The 12,851-nt window shown below is 45.8% G+C and overlaps 1 protein-coding gene across 6 annotated transcripts in view; it reads right to left on the bottom strand.

Annotated features, from left to right (window-relative positions):
• Positions 1-835, bottom strand: part of LOC8038489 (NT-3 growth factor receptor) — a 279,306-nt gene extending 278,471 nt beyond the window's left edge. For 5 of the 6 annotated variants that reach the window (XM_029992180.3, XM_040220113.2, XM_040504500.1 and 2 more), the window contains exon 1: positions 3-835. In XM_029992180.3, coding sequence (XP_029848040.1) covers positions 3-313 — 311 coding nt within the window. In that variant the 5' untranslated portion in view covers positions 314-835. The remainder of the gene's footprint in view (positions 1-2) is intronic. The other variant, XM_040220073.3, reaches the window with a different exon arrangement.
• Between the last annotated feature and the right edge of the window lie 12,016 nt (positions 836-12,851).

Here is a 12,851-nt window from a genome sequence, read left to right as displayed (position 1 = left end):
ACATGTCGGTGATCTTGTTGGCTCTGTCTTGGTCGAGTAGCTGCGGGATGGCGGCGATGCGATCACTCTCTAGCTGGCACGACAGACTTTGGTCTAGGTGGCAAGAGCAGCCCAGACTCTGGCAAAACTGCTCCGGCGGTAGCAACTTCCGCGTCGCGTTGGGCTCACCCACGATGGACACGTGAGTAGCGTTGTACATGGACACCCCCTGGAAACGCGGCACTGAAGTCGCCCAACACCACGACATTCCGAAGCACAAGAGGATCGCCTGGGCGAGCACCAGGCGCCACGATGAACTCCCACCAAGCACCATGGTTCCGGAAGGACGGGCAGCGCACTGCGAAGTTGCCGGACACTCGGCCGCAATAACTACGGGCTACTTCTCAAGCAGCGCTAACCGTCGGGAGAATCCCTGGTGCCGGTCATCCTCCGAGTCGAAGACTGCTTTGAAGAGGAAAGATTCCAAGCCGGTGGGTAGGTTCAGGTAGAGCTTGAGGACGACCCGGTGCAGACTAAGCAACCGTTCGAGAGCTAGTGTCAGGAGGAACGCGAGGAGCGACAAGCTGGAAAGAACACATAATCCCACGAGGTACGCGCGGTGCCACCGGTTTTCACATTGGGAGAGGGCCACGAGAGCCAGGACAGAGTGCACGTTCCAGCAGCTCTATTCTCCTCCTCACATGCTGACTTGTGGATGGTGACGCATCGTTGCCACGAAGAAATGAAGAGCAGGGGGAGCTTTGTCTTTTTACTTTTTTTGTTTTACTTCATCACAGCGGAACGAGCTCTTCGACGCCGAAGCGCGTCTCGCAGCTGAGCGCGTCGGCAACTGGTCGTTCGACTCGCAGCGCTGCCAACTTTTCCAGAGCCAACGGAAGAGGGAAAGGGAGACGGATGGGCGTAGAGAGAACGGAGCGCGGCGGCTAATACGCGGGTGCTCCGAAGAAACAAGCAGTAGGCAGCGCCTCTAGCGGGTGTTCGCGGAAAGCGGGCCGCGCCGTGCCAGGCAATATCTCGTATTACGGACGTCCCGCGACAGAGCGGTTTCTGTGGCAACGGCTCCTCTTGTGGCTGGGAGTCAGGTGGCGATGGCCTGGAGAAGCAGCGGACGGCTCGCAGGATTCTTTCTTTTTTGCCCCAGAGTGGCCTCCTTCTTCCCATACCTCTTCGTGCACCGTTGTAACAATGAGCGAAGTGTCTGCGCAGTGGCTGCAATCTCTGAAAGCAATACAAAAGAAAAAGTAAAAAAAGGAGCAGATTTTGAAGACTTTAGTTTTCTGGAAAGAGGGAGGCTGGTAATTAACGCTTGGGTAGTCTCTTGTTGCCCTGGAGATATCTTTTTTCATTTATGATTGGCATAACGAGGTGTGTTAACTCGGCGCCGCCGAGTTCCAACTACATCGCAAGGAGAAATATAACCTGAATAAAAATTAAAGTGGAAAGCTGAAGCGTCCTGCAACTAATTTTTCTACTGATCTCTCTGCCGCTCTGCGTTTAAACCTTCGCAATCCTGGGAAAAGCACGCGTAAGATTTTTTTTTTCGTCATTATTACTGATTAAAAAAGAAAAGTTGAGAGTTTTCAACATTTTGAACACCCATGACTTAACAGACTTAGGAGACTTGGGAGCTATGTTTCAACAATCCGACCTGCATGCATTAAAGAGCTAAATTTTTATTTTTATTTAATTAACAAAAAAATAAACCAAAAGTTATAAAACAATTTCAAACGAAAATTACCTTTTTTAATTTTATCCGAAGCAGGGGTGTGTGCAGTAAAAATAGTGTAGGAAACCAATCTCAAAAGGTGAAGTGGGGTTTCCACATCTAAACAAATAAATAAATCACGTGGCCTTCATACAGTTCACAGCCTCCTCAAATGAAACCCTTCAGGGTCACATAAAATGTGAAGGTTTCATAACTTAAAACATAACTTTATTTAATAGACCGATCTCAATAAGCGTTCGGCACATGCGTTACAACGCCATAACTTTAGTTCATAGGAGGCAGACGGGCATTGCACGAGAGAGGGCCCGTTCTGTCTCGTTCTCTCCGCGTGCAGAGCTCCAGCGGGGTTGTCGCGGCTGCAAAAATACTAAAGTTCCCTCGATTCACTGCGGCTGCGGTGGCAGTACTCAAACTGGCTGGAGAGATTCGTCCATTACAAGATAAAATCGTGTTCTGGACCTAGCTCGGGTAAAACAATGCGGTCAGCAGCACCCAAAAATACTTATTAGCGCCGGCTACTACAAATGAAAATTTTTAGAGCGCAGTTCTTAGGCTCCCATTTCCGGGTTGAGCGGCGTCTGTGTCGGCGGAACCGCGCGTCTTGCATAATGGGACGTTTCCTCGCTAAAGCTGGCGGGCAAATGTTTCTGCTAAATTTAGCGGGGAACTTTTCCCACTAAATTTAGCGGTTTAAGTTTATCCGCTAAATTTAGCGGGGAAATTAACGTCACGTGACCTCAACAGCAATCCAGTTTCTCCCCTAAATTTAGCGGGCAAAAATGACGTCACGATTTTGTGTCATGTCACCCATGGACAAATTCAGCGGCAGGAGGAGAGGAGGAGGAGGGGCATACCCTCCCCTCCTCCTCCTCAAGAGCTGCGCTCTAGTTTCGCATTACAGAGATACTTTTTTTTATTTTCCATAAAATGTTTCAGAATATGATAACTCGCAGATCTTTGACATATCCTATCCCTCAGCGAAAACTAAGACTTTTGAAATACTATACCACATTCTAATTTGAGTGTATTTCAAGTACAGTTCATAATTGTAAGTACACAAGAAATATACCGAAAATATGCACTTCTTTTTTTTACTTAGTACTAAAATATATTTCGGGAAATAATTTGAACATACCTTTATTTAAACTACATTTGGTACACTGCATGCGTTCTGAAATATGTAAGTACTAAATTAGTAGGCACAAAATACCCTTCACATAGATTTCTTAAAATATTAATTTATTTCATGCAAAATACACTCCAACCCTAATGAAAATGCAGCGATAAAAAAAATGGGCTGAATACTCTTAAAATACATGGAAATCGTATATACTGATGTGTTATACTTGAAGTATCTTTTGACTGCAATACTTCGGTAGTTTGACTTAAACTTCCACAGTATTAAAAAGCTCGCCTATCAGAATTTCACTTCAAGCAGTTGTGGTCTACACTGAAGTGCCTAAATACAACATTTGATTAGTTTGTCAATTGAGTTGTGCAGCATCGTACTGATAAATAAGCCCAGTTTACGTTGTTGTTTTCTTTTTTTTTTTATCAAGAACACACCTGATGAGTTTCTTGCACGCCAATCACAAACGCAGTTCGGGAACTACAACCACAACACTTGCTGATGCTGCAAAGCTTTATCAAGGGCTGTGAGCAGATATGTTTGGCGTGGATAAATTAGCACAATGTTAGTTCACTGATTCTGTATACTGACCATTGTACGTGATGTGAGTAGTGTCTTTAATACAGTGACGTTGATGACCATAATAAATAGTCATCTAATAAAAGAAAGCAAAATAACTATCTTAAAGTCAAGAAATTGCCTTGACTCGCTTTGTTCTGAGTAGTGCGATGCAGAGAAGCAATCACATTTTTTCTAGGAGCCGTTTTTGTGGATAGTGTTTTAGCGACTCAATGCTGTTTAGTAAGAGATGTCGTCCACGAACTTCAAAACACTGTTTTCCCTTTGACAGACTCTCGAGGAGGAGATCGAATACTTGGAGCCTTATAACGTGCAGAGGTGGTCACCGGCCAAACGATTACCTTCACTATGTAGGCTATATAAGGCTCTGGAGCAGTTAACGGGAATGTGATTCAGGTGTTCAGTGCGTCATGGTGTTCGTGTTTGTGCTCGTTTCTAATGTGTAGTTGTGGATGGTATGTACCTTCAAATACCACAGAAATACCATTTACTAACAAAATCCAAGATAAAAAACAAATAAAATAAATTTGTGTAGGCGTTTTAATACACAAATGGCATCTTGAGGGGAAGGAATTATATTGTTCGTATATCTCAAATCTTTTCTGATTAATATTTGATATATTTTGAATACCTTACGCGCGAATTTCAAGATTAATATGCATATACAACATATTTCGACTATGTTTCAAGTACAGCCTCTTCTTGCTAAGGTTCCCGAAAGCGCTACTTTGATATAATTTCGACTTTTCGGCGTCGCTTAGTTTATTTTTGCGGTGGAAACAACGTGGTGGGTGTTTCTTCAGGTACGACCCATGCATTTTGTTCGAAATACTATTTTAGTATTACTTTCGGTATATATCGTCGCATTGGAATAAATTTCCCCAGCTTAGAAGAGAAGCCCGTAATCTTCGCACTGCTTTTGAAATTCCAAAGGAGGTGGCACATCTCTCCCATACCAATCCTGTCTAGTAGATAACATCGAAAGCATGTAGAAGCACAGATTGAGGTTTAATCTTACTAAAAATCCTGGGGATGTCGTACAAATAAAGAGTGGCATGGAAATGGATTATTGCTAAATAACCGAGAAAGATAGTATTAACGTGTAACAAATCAACCGCTATTACACATTTCGTTATCCCGAAATTTTCCAGTACGCTGGAAATCAAAGGTAACATATATGTAAACTGAAATGTGAAATAGTTATCGGAAAGAATATCATTTTTCACAAGTCCTTTCGAGATGAAATTAACCACACGATCAATTGAGATAGTGTATTTTTGACTACATTAAAAAGGTATACACGAAGTTCTTTCACAATTGTTGCAGTGTCTTAATCTTGTGAATCGTCCTCTTTGTTGTCGTTGTGTTAATTTTGTTGCATTTATTATACATTTGTAGATTAGTATTCATGAGTAGTGTGTGATGTGAGCTTTCTTTTTTTTGCCATCGAGGACTGTATTTGTAAAAAGCAACTTAGGGAAATAACCAACCTTCCACTTCGTGAACGAATAATCGCAATATTAATAATAACAATCGTGTTTATTATAAACATAGGCCTCTATTTCCAGGTAGGCCCCCTCAACGAGACGCTTTTAGGCAACAAGGCTTAATCGGTAGTGCGTGTCATGCAAGTAGCCAGACAAGACCTCCCCCTCCCCCATCTTTTTATGGGAGCTTGGGCGTCTATCGTTTCCAGGCCAATCCCAAGGGCTTCCCGACTACGGAGCGAGTTGCCCGTCGAAACCCGACAATATCCCAGACTCGCCGGACACTTGAACTGGCAGCACAGTTTCCTCGCCTAGTTCTTCTCCTCGACAATGAGGCCACTACGGCACGTGGACCTGGCGGCCTCGGGCCGTGTGCTCCACCACGTACGCTTCCCGAACAGCCTATTATCTTTGTATGTTCGAGTAGCCCCTCCTCTTCCCCCTCCCCCCCCTCCCCCCCCCCCGGCAGTACATCATTCAGAGCTTCGTTCACACCCTAAGTTGAGAGTGCGGTGGAAGGTACATGTTTGTCGGACTAGGCGTTTGCCCATCTTTCGCCCTTTTGATCATGCTCCCCGCCCATGCCCGCGTGCAGAGAGCGACAAGGTGATAAGAGGCGGGGAGTTGATTGGCCCAGCGAGAGCGTGGCTTCCACCCAACTACCAGCTTACGGGTGAATGGAGTATACCTGGATGGTCTCGCCCAAGTTTGTTATGAGAAAAATGATTCCTTCCTCGATGATGTGTATGCACGCGCGCGTGTGATTCTGTTTTGTAGGAGCATTGTTTACTTGAATGTCCTTGCTTTATGTGACACAACGTTTGCGGTCGACGCCGCTTACTATACACATGAAAGATGAGGATAGAAATTGCCCCGCAACTCGAATCCGACTAACAATAGTAATTCAATATTTAGGGGGGAAGTCATAATTTCAAATTATTTGAATCATATCATTATATATATCATTTCAAGATATAATTTCAAGATTATTTGAAAACCCCTTTAAAACTTAACGAATTTAACATGGAGTCCCGAAGCCGCTATTATTATTTCCTGGGATATTTGAAATTTAAAATGATATAGATTTCTGCCCTCAACCAATAAGGATATTTTGAATACATTTGTTGAACTGAAAGAACGTGACAATAATTACAAAGCGTCCGGACGTGAAAATTGGTTTAAATTGAAAAAAATAAAAACGCGGAACGGCTACGAGATTTGCAATGTAGATTTCCCAGGAACTACAGGGGCGGAGGTTTGCTCAACAATTTAGTTTATTACAGAAACTTTTTTATGTGTAAGAGTCGTTTTGCCGTCTAGTTTGTTACTCGATCAATACTAAAAGTACGAAAAAATATCGGAAAGTTTCTCCTGACTGGTTCATTTTGGATCGTTTTCTAGACTTCATCAATAATAAAAGGAGGACTGCTTTATTATTAAAAACAAGAAAATAAGAATGCGAACATATACACCGAGCCTAGCACAAAAAAAAAAAAAAAAATAAAGACTGCATTACTCAAACATATACGTCATTAATTTTTTTATTTTTTATTTTTTTTGCATCGCACAGGCTGGGGACACTGCATATGATTTCGTTTCCTTAATTCCAATAACAAAAAAAAGAAAAAGGAGGAAAGAAATGTACGCATGATTTTTGTGGGAGCTTTTGCCGCAATTCACCTTAGCCAGTGGAGAAGCCCACACCACAAGCTAGTGTCGGATCAGAGCTCAACGTCACGCTTAATCCTATTGTTGTCGCTTTTACCAAAGATTGTGCTTTTAAAGGCTAGGACCCTCACGTGTGGAACGTGCGGCGGAACGCGGCCACCGTTACAAAACCTACTTCTTCAGAGGAACATCTGTACGAAAGAATGGTAGATTTAGGCGAAAGGAAGAAATCCTAAGCGCACCCCAACGCAAAGCGAACCACGACCCCATGATCGTGATGCTCGACATTCTACCACTGCGCCAATGCCGAGGGTACTAAATTGTATCTACGCCAAGTGTGCGAAGCATCTACGCGTAACTTACGTAGCCTCGTTTTGTAAAAACTATAGGGAAGTTGCAATCCATGCGGATAGACAGTAAGGGGAATGAGGAGACGAGAGCGCGAAGGGGAAGGCGGGGGGGGGGGGGGGGGGGGGGAGGGGGGGTTGGAATGATTAATGGGGAGACACAAAGGTAGCGCCTTGGTCTATATGTTTGATCGCGAACGCTAACCATCCGGACGCTGGCAATCGGCGTTAGGGAGCATCCCCACTGGCGGTTCAGCTGCGTTTGCGAAGCGGTTTCGGATGCAGTTCGCGGGCAAGCGTCCCCGTTCAGATACTCAGTGGCGCGGTTGGAGGTTTCTCGAGAATCCCGCGTGATCCTTCGGGATTTACTGCGTTTGCCAACCTTATGTACAATACAAATTCCTGTATAGTCTTCGATCCAAAGTCAAAATTCGGCTCTTTTGGCCAGAATGTTTTTCTTCGTGCTGTTTGAACGAATATCGAGATAAGGCAGCAGAATCGACATGGTTTTGTGAAATCGCGCCAGCGATTCCCACGAGCTGGCACACAAGCAAGGCATAGCTAGGCTCGGCCCAGAGCCTTTTATACTGGGAGAGTTCGGCGGATGGGAGGGGCTTACGGCCCGCTAGGTTTAGCGGATTCAGCGGGTTCCGCTCCCGCCATGATGTGCCTCCCGGCAAGTGGGTCCCCATTGACGTGCGATGTATACGCGTGTAGGTTTTGCCGTTCGCGCTTTTGTTGCCGCGAGGAGAAAGTCATAAAACAACCATTTTGTGATTCGGTGCTTTATTCATGTAAAAAGTAGCAAACAAACCGCCCATTTACGAACGGCACTCATTTATAAACGGGGAATCGCTAAAAAACGCCCGACGTCCGATACAGCTCAGCGGCCTTGTGCGCATTTTTTAGTGGGTAACTTCGATTGTCTAGATCGCTCCCGACTGTTTACCACATCACAAGGTTTGTGCACCATTGTGCGGAATACGGCGGACCGATCGTGATTTTCCGTCATGCTTCCTCACCTGCCGGTATTTTGGGTTCTTTTTTCTGACATTGTTTGGTTTGCTGTGAAGAAGCAGCGTCGGCATCGCGTTCTGCCTGAGCTTTTCGGGATCGACAACCGCTTTCGAATTCCCTGTCTGCGAAGTGCACCTAAAGAAAAAGGCAGAACAAGTAAATATTTACTACGCGTATTAAAAAAAAAAAAATAATAAAGGTATCGCTAGCGAAACAAAAGCACTAGCGAGACGGCGAAGCGGAGCTACGAGGCCGCTTCTAAAAACTTGAGCGTAGAGAAAGCTACGAGAGCGAGATGAATGCTTTGAACGTGCCGACGGAGCGCATGCGCTCGTACAGTGCACGCGTCATTCAGCGCGACGTGCACGCACTTGCAGCGATCGGCTCCGCACATTATACACAGTTCAAATTTGGCAAGCTAGGCCGCTCGCAAGTATCAGGTCTTGAGCGGCAGGAAACGGCTTCGTGATCAACGGACACTGTCACCTGACGCTGCCGCGTCAAGTCGCTGCTCAGTATCAGTAAAACTAAAACGCGTTCAACTCACAAAATAAGTTAGTTATAATATTACCTCGCACCATCGAGAACTCGAAGTCGGCTTCCACTTAGCCCTCCTTGTTTTGGCCTCCCGGAGCTTGTGCCTTGCACGGTTTCTTTTCCTTGCGAGAAGCGGTACATTCTGAACCCTTTTTCGCGCTGTTCGAGCACTCAACGGTACTACAGCACCCCATTACGTTTTCTTCTAACGTCTCGCGGAGCGCAGAACGATCATTTTCACCGTGGTCTCTCGCTCCACCCTATAGTCTGACGGCTGCCGGCTCGAGACGACAAGGCACATCATGGCGGACGACGAGATTCGGAATGCGATGCGCACAGTTGCCAGACTGTTCGATCAGTGCTGCCAGACTGGCGGCTGGATCAATAGACCGCCGAACTCTCCCAGTATAAAAGGCTCTGGCTCAGCCTACTGCGCTATATACTCCTTATTGAATTTAAAAAGAAATGCTCACGATTTTTTTACAGCGGAGCTGTTAAAGGCTAACTTCCCCAGGATCGTGTCCGGTACCAAAGCAATGTCGACACAAATCTACATGAACCTCTGGGCAGCTATTGCCATCTATAAGCGACGGCGGCAACCAGGCAACCAGTTTGGTTACCGCCATCGCTCATAGGTGGAGGCAACCTTCCCAACTATCATAGAAGAATGGATAGTTTAGCGAATTGGTGTTGATTTGTCTTAGGACACAGCGCACAAAACTGACGAGGACGAAGAAGGAACACACATGACGACAAGGAGGTTAGAAGTACTAGGAGGGGGCACGTTGCAATATTGGTGAAGCCTAGTCATAAAAAGTTTAAACGATTTTGTGCCCAGCGTGACCACAGATCTGTCTGGCGATTGGTGCGCGTGACATGTCACGTGCGAGATGGATGGTTGATTGTAGGAGGATTGTTGCAGGCTTGCGCGCGCTCCGTCCGGTAGGTTTTATCAGATCGAAGGCTAGGTTGTGGTGTATTCTAGTACACCATAGCTAGACGAAGGCTAGCTACGGTCACGTGGTGTGGGGAGAGTGAGGAGAAAAATGCGAAAGAGGCGAGGTGTCAAGGGAGCATGGCTTGCGGAGGCTACGCGGCTGACGTCATGCCCTCTCCTACCCTTCTATTCTCCATGCATGACGAGCGCAGCGCACGTCACGTGTGTTTCTTCTTCGTCCTCGTCTGTTTTTCGCGCTGTTTCCTACGCTCTTATCAGTTTCGGTTTGGACTCACAATGCGTCGGCCGCGTGCCCTTTCTTCGGGAAAAAAAGACCGGGTGCGGAAGGAGCGGCGACGTACGCAGCAGCGCGAATAGGTCCGCAACCGCCGCGTGCGTCGAGCGCTTCAGATTCCCCTGCGAGGGAAGTGCAGATCGCTCGCCTGAAAAGCCACCGCCGAGAACAGAAGCTTCAGCTCCGCTACTCTTCCTTCTTCACCAGACTGGAAAGGCTGAAAGTTTTTTTTTTTTTTTTCTTTTTTGGGTAAGTTGATATTTTGCGTACGAATAGCCGATTTTGTTTCTTGGGATAAGAGGGTCAGTTGTCCAATTTCTGGGTAGTGAGCGGCATTGGTGATGGTGCGGGGAATATGTTCGCTGCTATCCGACCGGGATTTGGCTGGTGGCGGACTGGCCTCGCGTCACGCGTTGGTTGAATGTGCTGTTCCTTTGACATCAAGCTCAAATAAAGGCCGTATAAAATACCTATGCGTCATGTGGTACGTACGCCTTATTTCTTGAGTAATTGTCGTTTGTTCCTTTTGGGTAGAAATATCACGGTCCGAGCTTGAGTGGCTATCCTGGGTGCCACGCCAGCACCGCGGAAGTGTGTTGGTTTCGCAATTAAGCTCACGACGTCTACATCAGCCTTCGTGTTAGTACGTGGTCGATAGCTTTCAGCAGTAGGGTACCCACGCGACTGCCCAAGAGGGTACAAAAGCTGTAACTTTGGGCGATCCGAGGCGTGTTTCGATGTTCTGCGGGCAAAGACGAACAAGGCAGCTCAGCGGGGGGCTTTGTTTGGCACCTCGAATAACAAACAAGCGAGCTTAACCGAACCAAACGACCTGAGCGGACCCAGGATTACAAGTCAATCATTTTCTCAGTTGATTCAAGTGAAGTACGTGAACACCACGTTCCTCCGCTGATTTGTTTACTGCAACGCTGGAACTATACAGCGCCTCGGATTCTTTACTAGCAATAAGTTTAGCTTTCACTGATGCCTTAAGGCAAGAGTGAGACTCAAAGCCAGAATAAGGACGTTCTATCAATCAACCTTACTAGCGGTGAGTACCATCTTGCCTTGAAAGTCACCGACGTGACGTCAGCGTCGCGTTGCGATTGGTTGCAGCTTCGCGGTGTGCGAAAGCGGTTGGGAGATATCCGTTCCGAGGCGGTCTGCAAAACCGCGCCCCAAACGCGCAATCCCAGTCACCTTACGTTTGAAAACGCGAGGATCCGCTTGTCGGTTGCGGATCCGCTTTCAGTGTGAACGGGCCATTACGGCGTTCGGCGCTCGTGTTCGAACAGGTAGTCGAGACGGATGTAGCTTTTCTTCTTTGACTCGACTTTTCTTTTTCGTCTCGACTGCGTGACTTTCAACGTACCTGAGTAACTACTAGAGCTGGGATTTCCGGAACATGTCCCGATCTTCAAAAGTGTCCCGATGACAGTGTCAGCTACCAGTACACTGCAATTAAACAATTTTCATTTGGTTTTCATCAACTATATTGTCCCGAATTATCCCGATTTTACGTTGAGTGTCCCGAACTATTCCATAATGTCCCGATTTTTCATTAACTCGGCAAATATTGAACTGAAACGCCTGTATACAACGTGCCTTTCACCACTGACAATATTTTTTTGTATCGGCAAGGAGCCAGCGTGGCATTATTTCGCCATCGGCTCCAAAGGCGTTCAAGCCGTATGCGCCGCCTTACATGAGCCGGCTGCCTTCCCTGCCTTCTAAAGCGCTGTATATACTACGCCACCGACCGATAGTGCCTTGCACGCTCCTGATGGTTGCTGCCGACGAGTCGCCTTAAATCAACATCTGCACCATAAGAAAGAGCCGCGCGTGCTGCAATAGGTCTGCGATGGCTTCCGGCAACGGGCCGCCGTTTCCGCGTGTGCTCATGTTGACTCACCGTTGTTGGACTGCTCTGCAAAACATAAACTTCCTAAGTCGCATAAGAAAAACCCCGACATAAAGCGGGTACGTTCACCCTCAGGTTTTTGCCGCTTGTCTCTTTGGAACTGGAGAGGTCGTTCTCCGACTTTAAGAATCTTTTTGGCCGAAAAAAGGCAAAGCCTAGGTAAACAAACACTTGAAATGTTTCTGACCGTTTCCTTCAACGCACGAGACTAGAACGCGTGTTTCGGAATAATAAAGAAATAATTGAGATTTTCACGCTAGTTTCTACTCTGAGCATACTCACAGAAGTGTACATTGTCCCGAAAAGTGCCCTGGTGTATTGACATTTTCTGTTCCGATTTTGACCCGATTTCATCACTAATTGTGTACACGAAATCCCAACTCTACCAATTATAACAAGTACAGCAGATCCGTCGTGTTTACTTCAAGTGTTCACATTTTCAGTAAGGCGCAAAGGATATATGTATGCATATTTAATAAAGCACGCAAACATTCAGAATGGCTGAAAATGTTCTCTTGCCCATTGCTGCACCCCCCCAAAAAATAAGAACAACAACAACAACCTTTTATCAATAATTAATGCGTCATTTATCAAGAGAATAACGTGATTACAAAACAGCGAACATGGCAATTAAAAGTGCAAATCCGCTAAAGTTTGTTCGCGGTTTCTCAGCGTAACGGTTGGAAACACAAAATACTAATTAGTTCTTCTTTTGGATAACGCCAGGGATCTCAAGCAGGCGACTCTAATTTGAATACATCGTCAAAAACCCGGGAAAATTGATTTAAGGCGGCACCAAACTAAACAAAAATAAAGGTTTGAAAGCCGTCAGGGCTGCCTTCAAGATTCAAGTGAACATCTAAATATTGTAAATGTAAGCCTCTTTGTTTGCTGTCTTTATTGTATTTTTGTGCACAACATGGAAATCAACGATCAATTCTGCGAGGTGGGGCGCTGGATGCAAATTGTGCGGAGCAAGATGTTAAAGGGGCAATGCAACAAATTTAACTTGGAAAGAATTTCCAGCCTTAAATTTTTGCATTGTTTATCTTTTTAAAATAAGCGGAGAAACCGCCTCATTCTTCAGATATATCGCGATTCCGTTACGTAATTGCAAAGAAACTAACGCGAATATTTCGGGGTTTGCAGCCACGTGGCGCGGCCATTGGAACTAAGGCGTGACGCGCAATGGGTATAATATAATAAGT

Source organism: Ixodes scapularis, unplaced genomic scaffold (assembly GCF_016920785.2).
Source record: "Ixodes scapularis isolate PalLabHiFi unplaced genomic scaffold, ASM1692078v2 PGA_scaffold1__304_contigs__length_218370807, whole genome shotgun sequence".
Lineage (NCBI taxonomy): Eukaryota > Metazoa > Arthropoda > Arachnida > Ixodida > Ixodidae > Ixodes > Ixodes scapularis.
The sequence above is the reverse complement of the archived record's forward strand: the minus strand, read 5'-3'. Positions and strand labels throughout refer to the sequence as shown.